The sequence below is a fragment of the Folsomia candida genome, unplaced genomic scaffold (genome assembly GCF_002217175.1).
Source record: "Folsomia candida strain VU population unplaced genomic scaffold, ASM221717v1 Fcan01_Sc053, whole genome shotgun sequence".
Lineage (NCBI taxonomy): Eukaryota > Metazoa > Arthropoda > Collembola > Entomobryomorpha > Isotomidae > Folsomia > Folsomia candida.
In genome coordinates, this window is record NW_019091245.1 from 202,092 (window position 1) to 227,683 (window position 25,592).

General features: G+C 38.0%; 3 protein-coding genes across 6 annotated transcripts; all 3 read right to left on the bottom strand.

Annotated features, from left to right (window-relative positions):
• Positions 1 to 2,637: 2,637 nt before the first annotated feature.
• LOC118433464 lies at positions 2,638 to 4,449 on the bottom strand. Its single transcript, XM_035845405.1, has 4 exons — positions 3,845 to 4,449; positions 3,550 to 3,738; positions 3,069 to 3,473; positions 2,638 to 2,992 (listed from the first exon to the last, which is right to left on the bottom strand). The coding sequence occupies exons 1-4, from the start codon at positions 4,037 to 4,039 to the stop codon at positions 2,768 to 2,770; spliced, it is 1,014 nt and encodes a 337-aa protein (XP_035701298.1). The 5' UTR covers positions 4,040 to 4,449; the 3' UTR covers positions 2,638 to 2,767.
• A 106-nt stretch (positions 4,450 to 4,555) lies between these two features.
• LOC118432855 (tenascin-like) lies at positions 4,556 to 15,148 on the bottom strand. Of its 4 annotated transcripts, none has more exons than XM_035845403.1 (13): positions 15,049 to 15,148; positions 14,812 to 14,896; positions 11,914 to 12,015; positions 11,730 to 11,807; positions 11,545 to 11,659; positions 7,693 to 7,781; positions 7,515 to 7,622; positions 7,350 to 7,433; positions 6,831 to 6,932; positions 6,646 to 6,735; positions 5,218 to 5,307; positions 4,987 to 5,091; positions 4,556 to 4,912 (listed from the first exon to the last, which is right to left on the bottom strand). In XM_035845403.1, coding segments are annotated over exons 1-13 (1,233 nt in total). In that variant the 5' UTR covers positions 15,051 to 15,148; the 3' UTR covers positions 4,556 to 4,729. The 4 variants fall into 4 exon arrangements, 3 of the variants coding, with proteins under 3 accessions (XP_035701296.1, XP_035701295.1, XP_035701297.1); XM_035845402.1 differs by having other exon boundaries at positions 11,730 to 11,837; XR_004833396.1 differs by having other exon boundaries at positions 4,880 to 4,912; positions 5,162 to 5,307; positions 11,730 to 11,837.
• A 4,848-nt stretch (positions 15,149 to 19,996) lies between these two features.
• On the bottom strand, positions 19,997 to 21,451 carry LOC110862272. Its single transcript, XM_035845391.1, has 3 exons — positions 21,316 to 21,451; positions 20,747 to 21,252; positions 19,997 to 20,679 (listed from the first exon to the last, which is right to left on the bottom strand). The coding sequence occupies exons 2-3, from the start codon at positions 21,015 to 21,017 to the stop codon at positions 20,048 to 20,050; spliced, it is 903 nt and encodes a 300-aa protein (XP_035701284.1). The 5' UTR covers positions 21,018 to 21,252; positions 21,316 to 21,451; the 3' UTR covers positions 19,997 to 20,047.
• Positions 21,452 to 25,592: the final 4,141 nt, after the last annotated feature.

Here is a 25,592-nt window from a genome sequence, read left to right on the forward strand (position 1 = left end):
ATGGGTCGGAATAACCCAGGAGAAGAAGATCAAATTGGACAATATTTGGGTATCAACGAAACATCAATTTGCATAAATTATCAAATTTGAGCAACATTGTTTTTGCTTATTTTATAGAGAGGGTTCTCAAAACCAATCCAACGTGCGACCCAACAAATTCCTTCATTGACTCCAAGCACTCTTTCTTCCGACGTCGGAAGCTCTGAAGTTAATTCTTCACAGGATTCTAATCTAGCTGTTCACCCAATTACTTCTCCGCAGTTTCAAACACCAGCTCAAGATAAGTTGCAGAAAACAATAACTGCTCTAAAAGATGACGTGCTACATCTGAGTAAAAAGAAAGAAAGTGGAATTGCCACGGATAAGCAATTAAAGGAATTAAAGAAAGCCAAGTCCAATCTTTTAGATTTAGAGAAGGAATTAAAACAAAAAGTCCTGAGCCAGCTACGTTCTCAAAGGAAAAGAGATAATGACAAAAAAGCACTTGATAAACTAGAAGAAGATCATCCCGAAGCCGCGGCGCAATTGAAGAAACGTCCAAAAGTAGGAAGACCTCGTATTGAAGATGATCAGCCTGACTTTCTCAAAACTATTGTTGACATAGCCACATATGGCTCTGCCGCAGACGATCGACGTCGATCTACTTCCATCAGAACGGTAAAAACGCTGGATGAGTTAACTGCCGAGCTGCAGCGGCTGGGTCACAAGGTTAATATAAGTACTTTTTGACCTTTACTAGTTTATAATCGAATACCAACAATTAATCCAAAATGTTACCAGGTCAAACGACCAGCCGTATATACCCGACTGCTGCCCAGATGCTCTAGAACAGCAGAGGGGAAAAGGCATATTAACACTGTCCCAGTAAAGCTGGTAAGAGCTACGAACGATTTGCACAAGCAACACCCCGATACGAAGTTTTGCCGAGCCGCAATAGGTTACTTGGAAGAATTAGCAGCAACCCTGGGACCACAACAAGTTTTATTTATTAGTCAAGATGATAAGGTTAGTCAGCACGGACGTCCGTGGATTGCGGCTGTTTCAAGGGTTTTCCTTAATTTTTAGGCCAGGGTCCCCATTGGCAAAACTGCTGCTAATAAACAATCGCCGCTACTGATGCACATGGAATATAGAATCAGACTTCCAGACCAGGACTGGGTCGTTGCTGAAAAGCATAAGCTGATCCCATCGGTATACGCGATGATACAAATTGATAAGAACAAATATGGGGACCGTAAAGCGGTGAAATACGGTGGCCCAACATTTATAACCATACGGAGCGGGAAACATTGCAGCAGCACCGCGTTATCCCACTCCCGCGATTTTGAAGAACTGTTCAAGTTCCATGAGTTTGAAGAATTTTGCAAAGACGACAAGGGACAGTGTAAACCAGTTGTGATGTTCGTAGTTGATGGAGGCCCAGACGAAAACCCGAGGTAAACTTTAATAAGTATAATAATTTTTTAAAATGCATGCGACGTCGCATGAAATTGTTGTAATTTCAGGTATCACAAAGTGATCAACTGCGCCATAAGTCACTTCCTGGAACATGACCTTGACTCATTGTTTATCGCCACCAACGCCCCAGGCCGAAGTGCATTTAACCGCGTGGAAAGAAGGATGGCTCCCCTTAGTCGGGAACTTTGCGGTCTGGTTTTAGAGCATGATCACTATGGGAGTCATTTGGATGATAATGGACAAACCATCGATTCAGATTTGGAAAAGAACAATTTTCAGCATGCTGGAGAGACATTAGCCGGTATTTGGTCGGAAACTGTTATCGACGGCCATGCAACAATTGCTCTGTACGTGAAGCCGGAAGACAGTGCATTAACTGAAAAGCCAACTGTTGGGTCCGCAGAATGGCGCTCCAAACATATCCGTGAAAGCCATTATCTACTTCAGGTACTGAGGAATTTTTATTCGCATCTAAATGCGTCATACGGCGTCGTATGAATACATTTTGATATTGTAGATTATAAAATGTGACGATGCTAAGTGTTGCAAGAGGCGCCGGAGCAACTTGAACACTTTCCTTAAAGGATTCTTGCCTGCGCCGTTGTCCACATCTCAAGAGGCGAGCTATCAAACAGGTAACTCACTAGAAGAGAAATCTCATTTCCTACCGCTCTATGTGAGATTGGCGTATGACGACAAGAACCTTCGAGACAAACATGGAGAAATGGCATTTGACTATTGCTGCCCGACGGTTCAAGATCAACTTAAGTCACGCACTTGCACAAAATGTGGAATATATCACGCCACCGTGAAGAGTTTGAATTCCCATAAAAGTTTCTGCAATATGAAAAATGTTCATTCAACCTTGAATGCTGATGTGGTTGCTCTATCGAGCCCACGAATTCGACCCATCCGAGTTGCTGCAAGACGACAACACGAGAAGATGGTTGTTTGGAAAGCACGATTACAAGGTGACCATGTTGACTGGTTCGATGTCGACGATTTAGATTTGGAACATGTCGATTTACCACCTGTGGATGGGGTGAATCCAAATTGTATCCCGTTGATTAATATGGATAATTACATGGAACAAGTATGGGAAGCAGATAATACAAACAAATAGTTTAAGATGTAGCAATGGACTAATTAGCAGTTTTAAATTAAATTCGATGGCATGCTTGGTGTTTATTTATTTATTTGAGTTTAATAAATGAATAATGTAACAATTCTTGCCAAAAGTTTAAAACAGTCAAAACTTGACTAGAAACTACAAATTTTTTTTACAATTTTTGGACGTCCAATGACCACTTTAAAGAAAAAGTTTGATCCTTCCACTTAATGGACCGCGACAAAATGGACAATTTTTCGGCAACTGGATGTCCATCGTGGTCATCAACAAAGTGTGCGGATCTCGGAATGGTAGAGAGCGTGTAGTACGAGTGGTTAACAAGCTGCTCATGCATTTATTACAAAATGCGTGGCCACATTTAAGTACCCAAGCCTTCGGATCGTCTTCGCAAAGGGAACACGCCACCTGAAAGAATTTAGAATATTCAATTAAATAAGTTCAAAATCGGTGCGAACATGGGGTGTTGTAAAAATCATATTACTTTTAATTTCATCTGCTCCCGCTCGCTTTTGTAAATTTTCATGACCGAGGTCCAACGCTTCTCAAGTCCTTCAACATTACTTTGCAAGGTGTGAAGGTCGGCCGCTGAGAACAAGTATCCATATTTTGCCACCATATCCGATAATCCGCTCATTTCTTTTTTGCATTCTTTCTTGGCTTCCAACAATGGCAATGGACGTCCATTGAAACTTGCGGCGGCCTCATCCAACCACTGAAGTAATTCTTCTCTAATTTTATTAATATTCCCGAAAATACCTAGTCCAATTTTTCGATTATTGAGTGCTATGTAAGTCGAATCGGAAACATTTCTTCGAAACTCGTTGAGATCTTCCCAGCGGTACAATAAAATATTAATTTCTTCATCTTCCGGGAACGTGGATTTGAACTAAAATAGAATCAGAGAATGTGTTAGCAGAAAATATAATGTATAAATAACACTTAGATTGAAATTAATCACTAACTCTTTTTGCAATCCACCCAAGTTCTCGAACCACATCGCAATCACGAGAAATATTATTTCTCGCAACAAGTAGATCTTGAATCTCTTCAGCCGCTCTATCGACGTCGATAGCATGGGAATATGTATTCTGAAAATGCATGTCTAGGTAGACTTCGAGGAGCCGATTGATTTCTTTCTGAATCACATAAAGCTGAAATGAAAACAAAAATTAAGTTATCAAAACTTGAGCGATCTAAAAAAATTGATGATTATTACTTAATTTTTCATTTCTTAATCAAAAACGACTAGCGACTCACCAGTGGCAATTGCTGCTGGGCACTTGTTCGCATCAAGTTTAATTTGTGTTGCAATGACATTTTCTGGGTGTTGGGTGGATTTGAGGCTTTTCGAAATCTTTGAATTTCCCGTTTAAGGTTAGGGTCCACGCCCATCGATTTACAGTCCCTGGCATGATGAGTGGGATCCCCACATCGCCAACACAACTGCTCCATCTCCTCAGAGCAATATTTTACAACTAATTTATTATTAGTACAGAGTTTGTGGATTTATTCTCCCAGTGTTGAAAATGTTGACAAGAAAATTATAGCCTGAAAATATAATGACAGAAAAACTGAATTTTTAAGTTGCGGGCAGCATCTTTGGGCTATTGGGGAATTTTGAGATTTCGGTTACGTTACGAGGGGGGGGTGGGGGGTTCCCCGTTTGCGTTACTCCACCCTGACACGGGGGGAGGGGGGGTGTAAAAAATCCGGAATTTTGCGTTACGTAATTTACGAACGACGCCCAACGCAATAAAATGTGGCCCGAAATATGATATACTTAATACTACTCGCCTGCATCTGTAATTTCGTATTCCGTACACCGTCCTGCCACACTTCATAAATATGCCACTATGTATGTATGAATAAACGTTTAACTTCAAAAGGTAATAAACTAAAGCGAAAAACCTTAGGTGTGTTTTATCTGGTTTTGTAATTAAGTAACAAATACCAGACGACAGATCCCAGTTACTTATAAATCAATTTATTTCAATCAAATTATTATTTAGAATTGTTTGTATTTAACAGATTTAGTTCAAATGGATTATTAAAATCCAGGTACACAGTTTGAGGGTCAAGGTAAATTTCAAGTTCAAAGAAAAATTAATGTTGTCAAACAAATTATGCATCAATACTGCGTTGCTAACAGTTAGCACGCGCCTCGAATCCGTTTCTTCCGCCTTCACAACCCAAAAGGGCATCAGAAGAACTTCTGCATTGGCACACCATACTCAAATCGCACCTTCTCCAACAGCAAGGCGGTGCCAATGAGAATAAACCGCAATCATACGAGTTGTTGTTGTGGCAATCGGCATTCTTCTCACACTGTACATATATTTATTTCCATAGATCTGTACGTTTAATGTAATTCTTTATATTTTAATCTTATTTTTCCTTACGCCGTATGGATTCAAACATGTGCACGTATTTTTGGGATCTCCGATCTGCTTACACAATTTTTTCGAGAATCCAGTACAATCGGGACATTGGTAGGTTTCCAAGCACTAAAATCAATTTGATGTATTGTGTCAATTTTTTGTATGCATATAAATATGTAGGATAACGAACACATACATCTGATTTCAATAATTCAATCATGCAACGAAGAAAACGTTATTTAAATCGTTTACTTCAACGCAGGTGCACGTATTCCCGTAGCATTGTTTGTACGGTTTATTTGCTGGACAGCTTAGGGAAGCACAGTCAGAATCAGCCTTACACTGCAATTCATATTTTATAAATGTGTGAACAAACGAAGGAGCGAAGCAGTTTTCTGGCTACTAACAATAACATTAAGTTGGTCGTGGTTTTAATGTACGATTACGATGGTGGTTCGGAAAATGCTTAGCATAGGTATGTATGTGCGAGATAGTTGCGTACCAATTTTTTGTCCTTTGCTTAAAGTCCCGACATATTTTAGAAATTGGTATTTCATGACCATCTATCAGAAATTGACCTGAAACTGGCTTACTGAAACTGACTGACTGATAAGCTTCAAACTTAAACTTGACGAACCAAGTCAGATTTGCAAATAAGAAATTTGTTTGGGTATTAAATCTAAGGCCAACCGGTGTAGCAAATTTATAATACGAAGCCTAAAATTTTTAGGGTCATGGCCTCTCTAAACTGCTATATGCAAATTTGGGAGAATCATTTCAGAAGACAACCACAAGGTTGCCGGCGTCAGAGCTCGCCGTTAAGTGAAATGTCTGTTTATAAAGTTTTTTTAAAAACGAAAATCAACAAACGGTGTCCTTTGTTGGTTGTAGAAACCCAACCTTCAGCGCTTGTTATTTGCTTACGTATTTGAAAACACAAATCCAAGTGTTCAAATTTATTTAAAATCCCAAAATAAAATAGTAGTTTTTGAAGTTTTTTTCTCGAATTTACTACATATAAACTCAATTTCTGACATATGGTCCCAAAAAACTTACTATGTCCTAAATATATTCAGGCTTCCTGAATATAAAAAAAAATTGATCTGCAACTATTTCCGACATATATTTTCAAAATGTTTTCCGAATAACCCTCGTATACATATTGACTGAATTTGATGCCCTTTACACAGATACAGCTGATCCTGAGTGTAGGACAAAACAGGATGTGGCCATGGCCGCATTTGACGGCCCACCGAAACAGGCAAAAATCATTAAAAATTTTTTTTAAAACGCTCGCCAAAAATTCTACGGTTATTATAATTTGAAAATTATTACATCTTGAATACCCAAGCAATACTTGCTATTTACTTCGGCATATTATACATATATTAGACTACAATTTCCTGCCATAATACACATTTCTGAATAAATGTTACCTTTGAAATAAAATAAAATAATTGAATTTCTAGGTAAAAGTTTAATCGATCGAAGAGAACGGTATTTGGTGTTCTACCCTTGATTGAGTGCAGCAGATGCAACTCTGGCCATATTTATATATGTTTGCACTTGTTACTCGTGGTTCAAATAATCAATCCGAGGACTGAGGATGAGAGGTGCTAAGGGTGAAACATCCCGTAGGAATAAAAAAGGAACATTAAATTCATGTATGTACATATTTACCTGAACGCAGGAACAGACGTCTTGGATACATTTTTTATACTGTGTATTGCCTGTGCAGTTTAGGGAAGCACAGTCCAAGTCAGAATTACACTATAATTAAATTTACATGATTACGCTATTAAACTACTAAAAAATGTGCAATTTTTCATACGCTGATATACATATTTCTAGAAATATGTATGTACCTCCAATCGGCAAGGGGTGCATCGCCCATACCCTGTAACACATCTGCTTATAGTTCCACTTGCGCAATGCCGCCGTTCTGTGCATCCTTGATCAGTGCGACACTGTGAGTATATTTATGTAAGTATTACCCGCAATCGTTATAATGCGAAATTTGGATCAATGTTTTCAATTATTCGCGTATTAACAAAAACCAGGCAATATATTCTGAAGGTTTAACATTTTCCGAAATTCATACGTATGTATTTGTAACATGTCGATCCTATTTGCATATTTATGTATACACATATGCATATACATACATATGTATGTAGATATTTAACCAAAAATCTCCGTGTAATGGAATTGATACGGATCTCTACTTGTAAATGACGACCTTCATTCATATTCCTTGAATTTGATGCATAGTTTATTCGCTACGATGATTTCTAAGATCGCCACATGAAGATCATACTCATTTACACACTCGTCTGGGATTAGAATTATGCATTTATCTTTTCTTCGTCGTAAACAATTCTTACCCAATTAACGCAGTTGCAGTAACCACTAGGACCGCAGGAGCGACGATCTTCGTACTGACATGCACATTCAGTCCTACTTTCACACTAAAATTAGAAATCTAAATATTACATACATAGTATATTGGCAATTGTTCACATTCATGTATGGTCAAGTATGTAACAAACCCGTTGGGGGCATGCACATGTGCGATTTATGCAGTCCAAGCTTGTAGATGGGCAGTCGCTCTGCACAACTTGGGTTAATCGCTGGTGGCAATCCACCCAAGAACGACACTATTTAATACAACGTCATTTGAACTATGTGGCCCAATATTTTAGCATATTCCGTTATAATCTGCATTACCTTGACTTTTTCCGCTGGAACACAATTGCATTCTTCCTGATATCTATCACCTCTGCATAGTCTTGCAAATCCTCTTTGCTCTCTCCCTTCTAAATAAAATTTCGTTTTTAGTAGCCCAACAAGCTCGATCAAGCGGCTATTAATAATATGCACCGCCTACAAACTCGTCACCAGTTCAAGTCATCGCCATTTTCCAAAACTATTCATGCTCATCAAAAATCCGCCGAGATTTCTATTGAAGTGAATAAGTTTGCTGATCTTAATTCAGTTTAAAAATGAGCATAATGTAATGTTTAGCTGTTTCATTGTGTAAGATATAAAAAAGTATAATTTTAGAATTCCGGCTACAGAATTCTCCGGATGAGGCTCATGAATTTCTTCAGTGGATATTGAGACAGAGGTCAACTCTGACCAGTTTTGCGGCGGCGCCAACTTTCACCAGTTTTCGGCGCGGCGCGAGGCGGCGTCTCAATGCTGAAGGTATAGGGAATTCAATTTATCGCCCGCAGCGGCGCCTAAAATTGTGTCGGCGTTTGGCGGCCCGGCGGGCTACAATCGACGGCGTTGACCTCTACCGTAGATGAAGGATCCATTAACATTTCCGTGTAAAACTTACATTTGGCGCCGTGGCGTGGCGCCAAGTTCGCCATATTCGCATGTTTTGTTTTTAAAATCGCCATAACTTTTGAAATTCTGGACCAATTTTCATGATTCTTGCACTAAAATGATCGCAAAGAGTTAAATTTTTGTATGCCAAAAATTAATTTGTCGAATTTTTTTTAGAAATTTCGATTTTTACTCGGAAAAGGGTGTTGTCCAAAAAATCTTGAAAATGTCAAAAATTTAAAAATTCGTTTTTTAATTATTTCTTGAAATCTCGATTTTGGTGATCATTTAAATCCAAAAATTTTGAAAATCGCGCTGAAACTTCAAACATTTATGAAGGTTCGAAATTGGTCGAAAATGTCATTTAAAATGTTTGGCGCTACGCCACGGCGCCAAATGTGAGTTTCAAACGGAAATGTGAATGGATCCTTCATCTGGGGCCTCCTTAGATCCTAAAAAGTATAGTGGGTACCCTGAACTCAATAAGCAGTCGGGGACCATCCCTTGTGAGAGATTGTCATAAGCTATGTCGGTCTATAATACAGAGTGATTGGAGATTATGTGAACCCTTGTAAAATGTCTCATATTTTCACACAAACAGCTTAACAATTATGTGCGTCACAAAAACGAAAAGTTTAGTGGCAAACTGATGGCTGTAGGTGCAATGGGCCTTATGCACAAAAATAAGCAAATGATTTTACTTCAAAATTTCCTCGGTAATTTTTTTTCTATCTCGTAAAGATGAAGTAAAGACATTTGATTATTTTTATGCATAACGCCAAATGACTGGGTGGGGGTGGTGAATTTGGTTCCTGGCTGCACAAACAGGAAAATTAATTCGAAGGACTACGTGGACAATGCTTTAAAAATAATTTTGGAACAAAAATTCCATCTTTCCAGCCGGGCGAGCTCTAGAAAGTGCAGATAATCACGATGCCGCGTCTTCCCATACTGCCAGATTCATCCATACCTGTTCACTCTCACTCATAATATGCATTATGAGTGTGAGTGAAAATGAATTAACTATCATTTGAATGAAAATGAATGAAATAATCCTCAAATTTCATCTCATGAATGAATATGAATGACTCAGCGAGAAATTTGTCATTTCATTTCTCATTTCATAAAATGAGAAATGTCATGAGATTTCTCATTTCATTTCTCTCACTCACTTCACTTCTGAACAAGAAGTGAAGTGATCTAACCCACTCACTCATAGTCAGACTTTATGAGTGAGTGGGTTGGATCTTGAATGAGTGAGATATTTTACATTTTATTTCACTTACTCATCACTTCACTTCTGAGTTGGTTCATATGTATATGTATGTACTAATAATTTGGCTTTTCTATTATATTATCATGTAATGGCTTTTCTACAAGTATTTTAATAGCTGCTGGAAAAATAGAAAAATACACAAAACACTATTTGAGCCCCTACAATTCCCAAAATTGAAATTTGAGATGGTTACACCCCCAAAGTTCCCAAAATCAAAATTTGAGATGGTTACACCCCCAAAGTTCCCAAAACCAAAATTTGAGATGGTTACACCCCCAAAGTTCCCGAAATCAAAATTTGAGATGGTTACACCCCCAAAGTTCCCAAAAGCCAAATTTGAGATGGTTACACCCCCAAAGTTCCCAAAATCAAAATTTGAGATGGTTACACCCCCAAAGTTCCCAAAACCAAAATTTGAGATGGTTACACCCCCAAAGTTCCCGAAATCAAAATTTGAGATGGTTACACCCCCAAAGTTCCCAAAATCAAAATTTGAGATGGTTACACCCCCAAAGTTCCCAAAAGCCAAATTTGAGATGGTTACACCCCCAAAGTTCCCAAAATCAAAATTTTAGACGGTCACACCCCCAAAGTTCCCAAGATCAAAATTTGAGATGGTCACACCCCCAAAGTTCTCAAAATCAAAATTTGAGATGGTCACACCCCCAAAGTTCCCAAAATCAAAATTTTAGACGGTTACACCCCCAAAGTTCCCAAAATCAAAATTTGAGATGGTCACACCCCCAAAGTTCCCAAGATCAAAATTTGAGATGGTCACACCCCCAAAGTTCATAGACAATTCAAATGACAAGCACAAAGCATAACAAAATATGTACATATGTATGTATGTATATACGTAAGTGCATACATAAAAATTAAAAGAAACGAAATTTAATGTGCTGCGTAGCACATTAACTTTAGTTTTTTAATCTTGGACTTTATTGACACAATGAGATTAACTTAGAATAAAAATAAATTGCACGATAATGAAATTGAAGCACAATAAGTGAAAATGTAGATGAGTGAAAATGAAAATGAGTGAAAATGAAAATGAGTGAAATGAGTGAAAATGAGAATGAGTGAAAATGAGTGAAAATAAAAATGAGTGAAAATGAGTGAAAATAAAAATGAGTGAAAATGAGTGAAAATGAAAATGAGTGACAATGAGAATGAGTGAAAGTGAAAATGAATGATAGTGAATGAAAATGAGTGAAAACGCTCACTCTGAGGTGGGGATGAATGAATTTTGAATGAAAGAAAAAATTTTGAACAGGTATGGATTCATCGAAGGGTATGCGGCGGAGTTGTAGGCGAATCTCGGAGTTATTTTTATAAGTAGGGATACCTCTCAAGTTACCTGATAACAGTCGCCTCGATTTTTTTGGGGTTTGGAAATTTGAAACAACGACTTTTCAGCGGGCGAGCTAATTCACATCAGTGCTCGACACGGGTTAAAAAATGTCGAACCCGCACCCGAACCCGGAAATTATGGGATTTCGGGTTCGGGTGCGGGTTCGACGTTTTTTGAACCCGAAACTGGTCAAACGCACGATAGATACAGTAAATATTTCCATGACTAGTTTATCAAAATCAGTAGATAATAATACATAGTTGACAGACGGACTCGGATTGGAATTGGGTACGCGGGTGTCGAACCCGAACCCACACCCGATGAATCGTTCTCGACTTGCTTGGACCCGAACCCGAAACCGTCAACCTCGGGTTCCAATTTTCTACACCCGAACCCAGAACCCGAACCCACAACCCGAACCCAGAACCAAGGTTCGAAAGCCTCAATTGCAATTACAATTTCAAAAATAAGAAGGCTTCTTATAATCTCCAATCACCCTCTGTATTGACCAACCATGTATGCACATGTGTATGTATGTACATGGCAGGTGGATAGTTTTACCATCGTCCTTGCCAATTCATAATTGCTTGCTCCCACCTGCGCAACCTTGACGTTTTACCTGCATAATTGGGATCCAGTAAGCCTGGACCGACACGGCAATTTCTATCATAAGTCGAGGCGCTGTTCCGAGGAAATTTATCAGCAGGGCAGAATTGTGTCCCATTTGCGGTACACTTTGCGGTACCAAGGATAAGTTAAAAAAAATTGTATTTCTGTAATTCAGCACCTAACATGTGTACTTACATAGTTATAACTCAAACAGACGCACTCGCTGCCCACCCTTTTGAGGATGCAACTAGCCGTTTCTCCAACCGAACATGCCTTCCATTTACAATCAGTCGAGTATTGACACTGTTGATTATGCATTTCGAAAAAAATGTGTTCCACTTTCGAGGAAATAATGCATTCATGGTACATTGGAGATCACCTTATTTTCTACACACTGACAGCAATTCGTTGTCCGATTGCAAAGTGGCCCGCCCGAAAGACACCCCAGAAGGTTAGTGGCTCCACAGCTGCCATCAATGCACTATAATTTCAATTAGACAATTATCATTAAAAAGTATGCAAATAGGCTTGTTCGAGTTAACTAAATTATTTCACAATTTATTAAATTGACCACCGTTTTATGAATGTACTGACTAATTTTTTTAGACTCGCGCTTTTATCTTGCGCATTTTCAGGAAGGACGGGAACTTATGTATTTAACAGGCGTAGTCTCACCTCTCAGATTTCCGTGCTCTTTGGATATTTTGTAGTGTCGTATGGTTGAAAAAAAGAACAATTTGTTTGACCCAAAGACTATATTAATTCGTGCCAGCTACACCCACTCACGGGGCGAAAAAATAATAATAAAAAGCCCTCTTGTAATTCGGTTAAATCCTAACCAAAAATACAATTTTTATCCGATTTTTAAAATCCTTGCGCTCTTGTAATCTCAGATAGTCGGTCATTACACCCAATTTCAAACTGAACTTGTTTGAAATTTTAATATTTTTGAGGACGTATGTATCCCTGGTGAGGAAATTTTCAAAAATATAAAAAAAAAATAAAATAAAAATTGTCATTGAATATGACGAACCAACCATGTGAGTGCGAGAATTTTTTTAAAAGGATGAAGCTTGGATTCTTTTTAAATTTGAGAGTTAACAGAATGAAAAAAGTTTTTTTTGTGTTCTTCGCCCCGTTTAGTGGGTGCGGCGGGTGCATATGACGCCATGAAGTCAACCTAATTGGGGGTTATGGTTCACTCATGGGCTTTGGGGCATTGGAAATTGGGATTAGTGATACACATAAGTCCGACGAGGCTACATGACCTAATACACCATAAAACTTGAGCGAGATTTTCCGATTTTTGTGGATCTGCGAGATAATTAAGTTTGAAAACGCGTTAGTAGATTACGACTTTTTGAAATTTTTGAAATTTGTTAATTTTATCTATCTAAAATGGTCAAATGTACACATTTGTTAAATACAAATCTTCCCGTGTGAGGCATAGTTTTCTAGTGATTAGCGTTTTAACCATATTTCCAAGTTTTAGAAATGGCTCCAACTTTTTGAGATATTTCAATTTTCTAATTTTATGCTTTACTTTGTATGATGCACCAATAGTAAAATCTTGAATGACATGAAATTTAGGCTACCTCGGGAATAAGGGTTCCGATGGGACGAGTCATCTACATACATACATAAGGGAAATAATTTGGTCAGCGTACTGCCGACGAGCAATCTTCCTCAATCCCAAAAAGTAACGACGTAGAGGCAGAATCGAGTGTGCACGCGCTCTGAGCCATCTGACTCGTTTTACACGGGTAAATGTCAAATTTTAAATTTCATCCAAACAACCTGAAATTTGGCATGCACATGCATGAACATGTCCTTCATCATAATACATGATCAATTCCCGTTTCGATTGCTATAAATTTTTCAGGAAAAATCAAAAACCAAATTTCTTAACTTACGCTCTTATGGCAAAGGCGTCATTTTCAAAAAATCATAAGTAATGAGGGGGAAGTACTATCCTAATTCCGTTTTGATATACCTGTATGTGTTCCACAAGACCTTGAGGATTTTTTAAAACCATAAAACAAACCCCTGCCCCCAAACACCACATGGGGGTGTGGTCCAAAAGTTGGTGAACTTTTTCCCGTCTTTCCACACATTTTCTACCACAAAATGCATCTTCAACCGCAAATTTGACGTCCCCTCCCCCTGAGGGCAGTGGGGGTGGTCAAATTGCGGCACACGGCTAATAAGACGCACTCTGCGGTTTAAAATGCATCGAAAGACGGAGAAAAGTTCACCAAATTTCGGACCACATCCCCATGTGGTGTTTGGGGGGAGGCGTCTGTTTACTGTTTTAAACCCTCCCCCTACTCTTGTGAAACACACATATTAAAACGTAATTAGGATTTTTCTTCCCAGTTTTAGTTATGATTTTTTGAAAATGACACATTTGCCATGAGAGCTTAAGTTAAGAAATTTTGCTTTTGATTTTTCCTGTAAAGTTTATAGCGATCGAAACAAACGGGAATTGACGATGTATTATGATGAAGGACATGTTCATGCATGGACATGCCAAATTTCAGATTTTTTGGATGTAATATAAAATTTGACATTTATCCGTGTAAAACCAGTCAAAGGGCTCAGAGCGCGTGCACACTCCATTTTGCCTCTAGAGGCAGAATGGATTGTGCACACGCTTGTTAATGTAATTTTTAATTTAATTTAAATTTAATTTTTAATTTAATTTTAATTTAATTTTGTAAAAAAATTAAGTAAGTAAATAATTAAATTAAAAAGTAATGACGTATACGTCGTTACTTTTTTGGGACGGAGGGAGATTGCTCGCCGGCAGTACTGCCCCGTTTAGCCGGACTCTTCCGTGCTCTCACCGTGGACTAGGTAGCTGACGTTATGAACGTTCTTAAAATTAGGCACCACGGGGCAACGTGAGATTCATGAAAAATTTATCACCGAAATTATGCACCGAGAAATTTTCATGAATCTCACGTTGCCCGAAATTATCTAATTTTCATGACGCTTACAGTATTTGACTGTATTTTTTCTCCAAGTATTTTACGTAATTCGAAAATGTCATCATCGCCAAGGAGTATGGGCGTTTGTTTAAATATTTAAAACCGGTGTGGGTGACAATTGGTCGAACCTATTGTTCATATTTATGTTATTTATTTTCGCGTCTGTCCATGTTAAATCTCTCATAACGAACTGCGGGTTAATTTTAAACTACTAGTTTAAAACTAGATACGAAATATCTACATAAGTGGTTGTTAATTTGCGAAAAAAATCGAAATTATCGACTTACCTGGGTACAGGTAGACTGAGCCTGACACACGGACCAACTGAACGCTAATAATATCAAGCCGGCCACCAACAGATGGAACAATTTCCTGTCACAAATAAATACAATTAACATTCCAATACATATTTACGTAAAATTTAACCGGGTTAAAAGTCTGGAATTCTGGAGAGGTTCAACCAGGATATGAAGAATATATGAAGAAATGCTAAATTAAAAATATGTAAGACATGTGTCTCTTACATTTTGAAACGTTCTGAAAGGCTTTGAAGTTTCCTCGATCACAGGATTTTGCAAATATATATTTTTCCTTCTTGGAATGAACGACTTGGCAAGACTGAGGGTGATGTCTTAACGGGAGGTTTTATATATGCGATGACAATTTGCTAAATTTAGTGAAGAATTGCATGCATTTGGCGATACATACATAGATACATATGTACTCGTATAAGTATGTATCGATACATATACATATCGATCTTTTTTACTTTTTCTGCGACTTTTTTTTGCTACTTAGAAATTTTCTTAGGTAGGACCATATTTGTGCGACTCCTGTGCCGTCAGCATTTTCATAATGTGATTCTTTGTGTATACATAATTTTCAAACTCTGCGAGTATCTCAAACGTAACGTAATTCTGAATAAAACAAAACAGATAAATGTATCGATACATAAATACATATGTACATATGTATCCATCAGTTAACTACGCAGTTATCGAAAAATTATTACACAACAATTCCAGATATGTATACTTACACTAACGTGCAAAAATGAGTATCACTGCGCATCCAAAAATCGTATACGCGCTCATTTCATAAACAAAGAAAGGATTGACTTGTTTATTTGTTTATTTAGAGATAAACTAATGCTGAAGTAGAACAGAGCAAATAGTTTACCGACTTAAATTCAATTATTTTACATACATTAAAATATTTTGACAATTATCCCAGGTAAAACAACCTATTTAATTGTTTAGGTAGTTTTATAATTTATGTGTACCTGAGACATGAGAACCCCAGTGAAGGCGATCATATTTTAAATCAGTGTGACTAGGGTCAATAAGGACCAAAAAACCCACAAGAAAACCTCTGAAATTGTAAAAATTTCTCGCCCAACGATACTAAGGATACCTTCCAGACACAAGTCGACCTGGATCAATTTCAAATAAATATTTGGCAGGTGGCAAACCATTTTTTCTAATATGATGGCCCAATCCACCATCAGAAGGACGAAGATAACTGCAAATCTAACCAGCTCAAAATGGACAACAGAGGCGGGAGAGCAATTTGGAAGGAAGTCAAGCAGATTTCCCATCTCTAAGTAAGTTGCGGAATGTGGGGCTCCCCTGCCGTGAACAACCAACGGATACCCTACATACATATGTACCAGAATAAGATGAAGCGCATGGGTCAAGTCCACAAAAACTAGAAGGATTCCATCTTTTGTTGTGTTTGAAGTATGTATAATTTATTTGACGCAGACAGAAGCAATACAGTCTGAAAATAAGACGGTGAAGCTCTACATACGAACCAAAAATTTAAATCTTACAGCTAAAAACGGAGTTGCAAGCAGTTGCGTTGAGGTTGCGGAATTATGATTTATGAGTTTGAAGACGCAATCATGAACCAACACAATTACTAAGAAATACTGGCAAGAAATTTGAAGGAATTCGGTGAGGAAGGTAGATCTACGACGTGGCTATTTGTACACTTCGATTCCAAACATACGCCAAAATCAACTTGGGAACTCATCAAGAAGAAAAGAATTAAAGATTTGAATGGCCACCACAGAGGGCGGACCTTATTAAAATTGGACACTGATTGGAACACAGTAGAAGGAAAATTCGGGGAAGTATGTAGTATTTCTATGAAATAATAACCTGAAACAAATTTCAGAAAAATGTATGTATGCCAACCCAGAATCGGGTAAAATTCTTACCGTAAGAAACTTGCTGATTGTGTGCAAGGCCCTTCTTGTTACATAATCTCCTAATTCGGCGCAGGGTGATCCTACCTGATATTTGAGTTGCACGGTTTGTAATCTCGTCAATTTACAGTATTAAAAATAAATTTAATTGTCCAAATGATCATCATTTTTGCACATCGTTTAAAGTTAAATTTATATTCGTACTTCCCTCAAACGAGGGAAAACTTGTAGAATGCTGGTTATGTTGGAAATGTGCGTTACTATAGTAACGCACAAATAAGATGCATGAAAAAATATTGATATTTCTTCAAGTTATGTACATAAATTAATATTTTTTTGATACCCAATGGCACTCATTTTTGCACATGAGTGCACATACATATACATGGGCATAACTGTTTATGTAGAAGATAAGGTCACATATGTACATATGTATTAGTAGGCAAGACTGAACACCAGACTTAAATACGTGTCTTTATGTAGTCCTCACAAGCTGCAACAGATTTAGCACATACATATGTACGTATGTATGTACATGTGTACGAATATGTACATATTTATGTACATACGTACATATATACCTGCTCGTGTCAAATATGCACATTTATTTAGTTTGCTTAATCATGGAAAAGTTTGAACTCAATTTTTCTTAACCTTCACATCACGAGGCTGTAAAAATGTGCAAATCTTTACATTTGTACTTATGTACATATGAACCAGGGCTGCCCAAAATACTTTGTTTTAAAATACAAAATTCATTTTGTAAAGCGTCAAAATACAAAACACAAAATACAAAATACTCGAGTTGCTCCAAAATACAAAATACAAAATACTTTCATTTGAGGCTCATGTTTCAAAATACAAAATACAAAATACGTATTTAAAATACTTTTTAAAATACAAAATACAATACAAATTTTTCTCGCCCCACGCATTTGTTTCGACCCAGAAAAATTTTTTCACAGGGCACTTTTGTTGTCTCCGTCTTCTTCAACCTCCTCAAACTACTTTCCGCTTATATCTATGGTTATTTACAGTTCTAACCGTCTGGCATCAGATCAGGTTAAAATTCAAAGCAATTTACACAAACAAAAAAATATATGCAAAAATGCCTTTTGAAATGTACCAATCGAATTATTTATATTACGGTAGCTAATCAAAGGTAAAAATAATATTTGTGATTATGCATCACAAAGATTATTTACAATAAAAATGAAATTTACCGACTGATCAGTTAAAATGGCATAACCAGACAATTTCTGCATACCACGATACGACATGAAAAATAAAATAATTTCTGATTCGTCGATATTTTGGGTGAAATGCTACACATAAATTACATACATACTTCTCATTTGGTAATTTGTATTTTGGAAATGTACATATTTTGTATTTTAAATACATTGGTGGTCATTGAAAATTTGAAAATACAAAATACCTGGCTAATTCTAAAATACAAAATACAAAATACTTTCATCTGAAATGGAAGTTCCAAATACAAAATAGTATTTTGTATTTTGTAATTTGTATTTTGTATTTTCAAATAGTATTTTGGGCAGGCCTGATATGCACATACATGCATATGTAGATATGTACATATGTATGTATGTATGTATGTATGTACATATGTACATATGCAGTACCAGAATCAATAAAATTGGATTGGAGGATAACCGTCAACGTAATTTTCGTGCTTAACGGGTTGGGCTGTCGGGATACTAAACTATGTAAATAAAAATAATGTCGCCAATTCATGCATGCTTATTTAATCTCCTGTCTTGCCTGATCTTAGGACAAAGTACACGCCATGCATCCACCAATGGCATGACTACAACGGTTGGGTTGCTTTTTATAAAAAGTATTACATATGTGTTTATGAACATATTTATCTATGCACATTGAACTGCGTAGGTAATCTGTCATAAATATGTACATGTACAAATGTGCATTGCTAAAATCTTGGGACGATTTTTGCCTTGTGGGGCGAAGGCATATGTTGCTTATACATGCATACATACGTATGTGTGATTATCACCATGATTGGTGATATTTTCTGAGGAAATGATATCAATATTTGTTATATGATGCTAATTTTTCACACAATGAGGTGTTACTGCATTGTATTTGCTGCAGTGAACAAATAAATAAATAGGTTTCGGGTCTGTATAACTTTTTGCTAAAACCAGTTACATATTTTATTTCGGTGGAAATTTATTCTGAAAAAGTAAACAGTAGATGATCAATTCCGTTTGCAAACACAAAGGGTTCCACTTGCAAGAATTAATTTTATGTATGTACATACATTGTATTAACGGAACTTGCATTATCTTAAACCTCATGAAATTTATGTTGTTTTAGAACTTTGGATGATTTTCCAATTTCCATTCTTTGTTACCAAGTTGATTATATACATATTTAATATATTTACCTTATATCGGGGCGGGGTTCAAGACTGTGAATCTTGAATTCCGCCGAGACGAAAGATGATCCATTCACGCAACCAAATTGCGTGATATGGTAGTAATCTGGATTTTGAAATTAACCTCATGGATACCGACATCAAATATGATGAAAAGCCGTTCCCTAATAATTTTGAGTTTTTCTACATATATTCCGAAAATTCAAAAAACTCAAAAATTCCAATTTTTAACATTGCGCTGATATAGAAAAAAGTTCAAAATTGTGGGTGGAAATAGTCACAGAACACCACTTTTTCTTATGGAATTTTCCACTTTTTTCCATCGAGTTTTTCAACTTTTTCCATTTTCATTCATGGTTTTGGTAGTCAATAGCAAATTCTAAAATTTAATAATAATACATGTACATGATATGACGAATTTGGTCGTCAAGTAATAGCAAGAAAAATACATCATATCGTCGCTGTTCGTGCAAAACTTGTCGGATCAAAAGCCAGTCGGAAACAAAAGTTGTCGGATCAATTTTGGGGAAATACGAGATTGCAGAACTATAACATGGTGTCACGCTTTTCCCGCATTTTCATCCGACAACTTCTGTTTCCAACTGGTTTGGAAGGCGACAATTTCTGTTTCCGACTGGTTTGGAAGGGAACAACTTTTGTTTCCGATTGGTTTTTGATCCGACAAGTTTTGCACGAACAGCGACGATATGGTGAATTTGGTCTCAATGAGGTTAAGCCACGTGGTATTAACGAGGGTGCTGATTTTAAAAGCTCAATGCAATTTAACGACATTACAATAATTGCTTATGCATAAATGAAATACAGATTTATTGAATTAAAGGAATTGTTTTGCGATAATATTAATGTTTTATTCGGACAATTTTACATTTTCCACTCAAAACTCCACAATTTTAAACCTGGCCGCCTCCCCGATTGGCTTGTTTGCGTCAAAGTAAAAGTCTGGTTCTACATCTTGCGTGCCAATCCAGCCCATCCCGTCGTTCCAAGAAATTGTCACCGTGAATAAATCATCGCCCAAATGGAGGGTAAAATCTTTGGGTAAATTTTGCCCCAAAATTTCCTGTGTTACCTGCCTGTTGGTCGGATTGACAAAGATCCGATGCTGCTGAAGGCTCCTATTGCCATAAATTATTGCCACCGATATATTTGTCAGCGGCCAGTTTGGCGAAATACTGGTGGGCAGGATGGAATAGGGTTCGAACCCCTGGTGCAAGTCAGACCCCCAAAAATATTTCATGGGGTACAAAGCTCCATCGGGATGTTCAAAAGTGAGGGCTACATTTCTCGTGAAAATGAATCTGGCGGGGTCAGGAAGGGCGTAAAATACGGCATGATTCGCGGGTAAGGTGGCCGCCATGTGGGCCGCCACGTTGAAAATATCTCTCCCCTTGACATGGTCGAGGGCATGCATACGAGTGATCAACTGGGTGTAGGCGGAGACACGGTTGGACTCTGTTTCCAGGGTGGCGATTTCCTCCAGAGTGGGTAAAATGTGGGATCGTTCACCTTAAAATGATTCGTATCTGGTTACGCGGGAAGTACAAATTTATTCAAATAAGTATTATCAAGTTACCCCGATACGATGAATTCAAGTGGAACTGGTACGGTTGCAGAGAGAAGATAGCAGCCGTCTCGGCCGGGAAATATGAACCGAGGAAGAAATCAAATGGCCGCCGGGTTCTCGGGGTAACGAAGGACTGGTTATTAAAGTACAGGTGAAACTCATTGTCCGAACCTTCCAGGGGGATAAGGAAGAGGTACTCGGCGGGACGGGAACTTTTCGAAAGGGTTCCCACGTTTACCGATACGAAGCGAGAAGGATCCGTTTGGAATATGGTTCTCATCTGGAGTGGTTGGGATCGTGGGTGTGGTCGACGTTGTCGGACTGGTTGACATGGAAGGATTGGTCGTTGTGGGTGGAGGAGTCGTAGGAAATGGTGGATAGATCGAGTAAGAGACGATAAACCGTTGTCGGGTAGAGTCGATTTTATCCGCCGTGAGGTCCGGGGTCATGTAGTATCGGACCCCGTCGCGGAGATATGTCCATTCCAACCGTGTCCCGTTTCGAATCAAGTCCTCCTGCAGGATAGGATTCAATACGTCAAGGACGAAATGTGTCTAAATTTTTACTTTTTTCCTTACCAAGGTTGACGCGTTTAACGGTGGAATAGAAATTAGAGACAAGGCAATTAAGGCGAATTTTTGCAACCACGCCATTCCTTATGTATGTATCTATGTATGTAGAAGGGCGAAAATTATCTAAATCGGTGACAACGACGTATGGAAGCCTACACATATACGCGTTAAATGAGATGATCCGAGATGCGAAACGTATTTAAGCTCCTCACCGTCCGGATGGTAATCCCTATCAGTTTGACTGATGCAAAATTTAGTGATTAAGGATGAGTGATCTACGTATGTACATAATTCATTGGAACTGGGTAAGCGTATTTATGTACGTATACATATGTGAAAGGTAACTTGGGTCGGTCAGATATTTTTACATACACTGTAAAAAATCTGTTATATAATTGTTAGGCAATCCGAGTCACATAAGGCGTTACTCCGTCATATTAATGCTTTGCTAACGAACCCCACCAGAGTTTGTTATGAAACGTTACAGACTGTTAAAGGTGCCGTCGTACATATTACCGTCGTACAAATTACCGTCGTACATATAAATATGCGGTAATGTGCATTATTACCTCGCCGGTAGAGTTATGTTACGTGAATAATGCATGTAGATACTCCATCCGGTAATAATCCGCAATGATTCATTACCACCTTTCTTAAAGTGCATACATATATATGTACTGTGACGAATCACAATTTTTGCGTCTCCGACGCTCACCGGAGTCCGTTTCTACTGCTAATTATGTACACATACGAATAAAACTACAACTCATCACAGACTTGACTTTTGACAACACTTGACCATTTATTACTACTCAGACAACTAACTTTAACCCCTTTGACACATTCTCCCCATAAGAAACACACACCACCGCAGTGGTAATTAAAAGAAAACCTTTAGATACTGGGGGACGACCACCCCAGTACATTACTCGTGAAAGGACGACCTCTCACGATGCCCCACCCCTTACGGTTGACGATTTCTGCTCGCAGGATCTCAGGCTCGCAGGCAGGATCCAGCGGCGAAATTATCCCTCACGATCCAGCGGCGAGGTCGTCCCTCGAGATCCTCTCCCTGCCGTCCTCCACCAAGAACTGACGAGAGGTCTTCCTTCTCGGTCTTCTCCTGGCCGTCGTCCACGAAGCACTGACGAGAAGTCTGATTTTTCGGTCTTCTCCCCGCCGCCTCCCAAGTAGTACTGACGAGAAATCTTCTTCTCGGTCCTCTCCCGGCCGTCCTCCACAAAACACTGACGACAAGTCTGATTTTTTCCTCGTGCACAAGGCTTTATAAACCGTGCCGAGGGTCGTTCTCATGACGACTCAACTCGCCCCACAACAACTTTTACACTAAATAATAATAATTCTATCTCATCACAGTACATACATATGTGCTATACATAATCAAGTCAAAACTATTTATTACACGTTGCGACATACTACATAAACAGCTTTTAGTGTAATTTTCACCCCCCGGAGTGCCGAGAAGTGAATAAATTTAATAAATGAAAGGTAGATATGTACATAGCAATTTCGTATACGTTGGTGTACATACACTGGAGAGCGAATTAAATTATACGGGGTACTTCCCAAGATTCAGACATGAATAACTCCACATGTTTAAGAGTTATCATCAAAATTTCTTTTGCACAATAACCATAACTCATCTAGGTGTAGTAGGTATGCATGTCATTTTCGAAAAGTCTCACGCTTTTGGCGGTAAATAAACATTTTAAAAAAAAGTGAATTTCAGGATGTGCGAAATAAATTATACGGTAGTCAAAAGTGTTGAATAATTTAGACAATAATAATGATACAATATTTAGTCATATTTTAGTAGTCACTTGGGCCTCCCTTATTTGCAATCCATGCATTACAACGACTTTTTATTGATGCAACCAATTTTCCACCCACATCTTGACGAATATTATTCCATGCGTCCGTAATTTTTCCTTTCAACTCAGTAATGTTGTAAATCTTGAATTTTCGAAATTCTCTCTTGATGTGATCCCACTAATGCTCAATGGGATTGAGATCCGGCGTCTGTGGGGGCCGTTCCAAAACCCTGATTCCACTTTTCTTGAAAAAATGTGTTGATTTTGCAGTGTGTTTTGAATCCTTGCCCTTTTGGAAAATGTAACGGCGCTTCAGGCCAAGTTTCAGCGCAGACTGTTTCACATTTCTAGCCATTATGTCCTGGTAGCTATATTGGTTCATGATTTCATCCACAAATTCGAAATTTCCAGCACCAGAAGAGCTAAAGCAACCCAACACCATGATGCTGCCACCACCATTTTACAGTTGGTAGTAATTTTTTTAATTCCAAGGCTTCCCCTGTGGTTCTGAACACTCTAGTTCGTCCGTCTGAACCAAAAATGTTGAACTTGCTTTCGTCGGACCATAAAATTGAATCCCAAAATTTAGCATCCGTGGCAATATGATCCCTGACAAATTCGAGTCGCTTCTTCTGATTTTTCGGGGTAACGAAGGGCATTCTCTTAGCCGCAAAATTTTTGTAGCCATGATTTTTAAGACTCTGGCAATCGTAAATCGACTTGCCTGTTTGCCCATAGTGTTTTGAACATCCTTTAGAATTTTTGATGCAGACAATCCGGGATTTAACTTGATGTTTCAGGATCATGGTGATGAACCTACGGGTCACCTCCGGTCACTAGCTGGGTGTGCAAATTTTGGGGGTCTGCATTCCAAAATTCCGAAAGGGCAAGACATTAATCAACGAGTTTTAGTTTTTTAGCTCGCCTAAGCAGTCGAGCATCCAATCCGGCAGATAGCTTTGACTAACCCAGTCGTTTGTGTAGGATGACACCAATAACTTTATATGAAATTCCCATTTCCTGAGGAAGCTGATGGATGGTAATACTTCGATCTACTTGCAGAAAGTCATCGACTTTTTTGCACGTGAACGCGTCGCTCACTGAAATTTGCCTACCTGGTCGAGGCTCATCTTCCACACTCTCCCTAACACACTTAAATTCTGTTACCCACCTGGAAACAGTTTTATCAGATGGAGTAGATTCGCCATAAACTTTCTGTAACTTTTTATGAATTTCTACTGCAGTTTCTCCTGGAAGTGAAAAAATCGTATGGTGGAACGGATCTCAATTTTCGTAAATTCCATTTTTGGAATTGTGACTTTGGGGTGAAATTGAGAGAGAATGTGACATTGGAATCGTATCATTTTTGGTGCGGAATGTACACTCGGTACGCGGATTATAATGAACGCATTCCAGATTCTTATCTTATCTCTAAGGTATAGATGGACATTACTTAAAAATATTCCCTCGTATGTGAGTATGTATGTATGTACATATCTAGGTATGTACTTACTGATTTGTACTCGTTCCGATTGACGTACATATTTATGTAATCATTTTCAACAAAGCACAAATTGGCCCGTCAGGTTACATACATATGTAGTTATTTAATAAAAGTAAGATCACATTGGACAGGTCTCCATGTATGCGATAGACACATATGTACATACATATGTACATATGTATGGACATATTTAGTTGTTACATACGTGACTAAACCTGTCAAGTGACTGAAGGGAGTTAAGTATTTATTTATATGCGCGACGGTAGGTTTTTGAGACATGCATATATACATACTTTTAAGAAGTAAGTGAATATTATACCATTTTTTCTAACTGATTGGTTTATTAAGTGCAGATTTCGGCAATGTATTTATAACATATTTAGCAGGCATCCAAATGTGTGTTAAAATATGTATTTCCAGGAGCAGTGACACTCACGGCACTTTCATTGGTTTTGCTTGATGCATAATCATTTGAAATGGATGAGATATGTAGGCTTACGATTAGTCAAACTATGTATGTATCGCGTCGCAAATATTTCGCCTTGTTTAGTTTTTGTGAAAGTTTAACACTAATTGTAGTGCGTATGTAGAAGAATTTTGTGTGCGAAAAACCATATCTTGCCTCCTTATTACATACACCATAGATGATTATATTGCCACTCTGAATTTTCTACTTTTCATTCCTTGCACTATAAGTTATTTGCATGAAGTACCAATCTAGTCCAACTTATCTCAAATTGTGCTACATAAGACGATGGTGTAGATAACAGGAAGATTTGGAGTTGATTCAACATAAGAAAAAAAGTTATGTCACAAAACGTAGGTGGCCTTATCCTTTCTGATCGCACCATATGTGCATCTAGGATTATCTAACATTTTTATGTGCCACCATTTTCAGTTGACACTTTCTAACGCTATGATATAACATTTCTCTAAGTACTCAAGAT

What these genes read in the sequence shown, in the direction of transcription:
- LOC118432855 (XM_035845402.1), bottom strand. An exon ending in CATGTGCATGCCCCCAACGG is followed by an intron (nt 7,434 to 7,514) that starts GTTTGTTACATA and finishes TTCTAATTTTAG; the next exon opens with TGTGAAAGTAGGACTGAATG. An exon ending in ACTGCAACTGCGTTAATTGG is followed by an intron (nt 6,933 to 7,349) that starts GTAAGAATTGTT and finishes ATATACTCACAG; the next exon opens with TGTCGCACTGATCAAGGATG.
- LOC118433464 (XM_035845405.1), bottom strand. Translation starts at nt 4,039, where the DNA reads ATGGAGCAGTTGTGTTGGCGATGTGGGGATCCCACTCATCATGCCAGG. An exon ending in TTGGGTGGATTGCAAAAAGA is followed by an intron (nt 3,474 to 3,549) that starts GTTAGTGATTAA and finishes ATTCTATTTTAG; the next exon opens with TTCAAATCCACGTTCCCGGA. An exon ending in GGGAGCAGATGAAATTAAAA is followed by an intron (nt 2,993 to 3,068) that starts GTAATATGATTT and finishes AAATTCTTTCAG; the next exon opens with GTGGCGTGTTCCCTTTGCGA.
- LOC110862272 (XM_035845391.1), bottom strand. Translation starts at nt 21,017, where the DNA reads ATGAGAACCATATTCCAAACGGATCCTTCTCGCTTCGTATCGGTAAAC. An exon ending in CTTGAATTCATCGTATCGGG is followed by an intron (nt 20,680 to 20,746) that starts GTAACTTGATAA and finishes AATCATTTTAAG; the next exon opens with GTGAACGATCCCACATTTTA.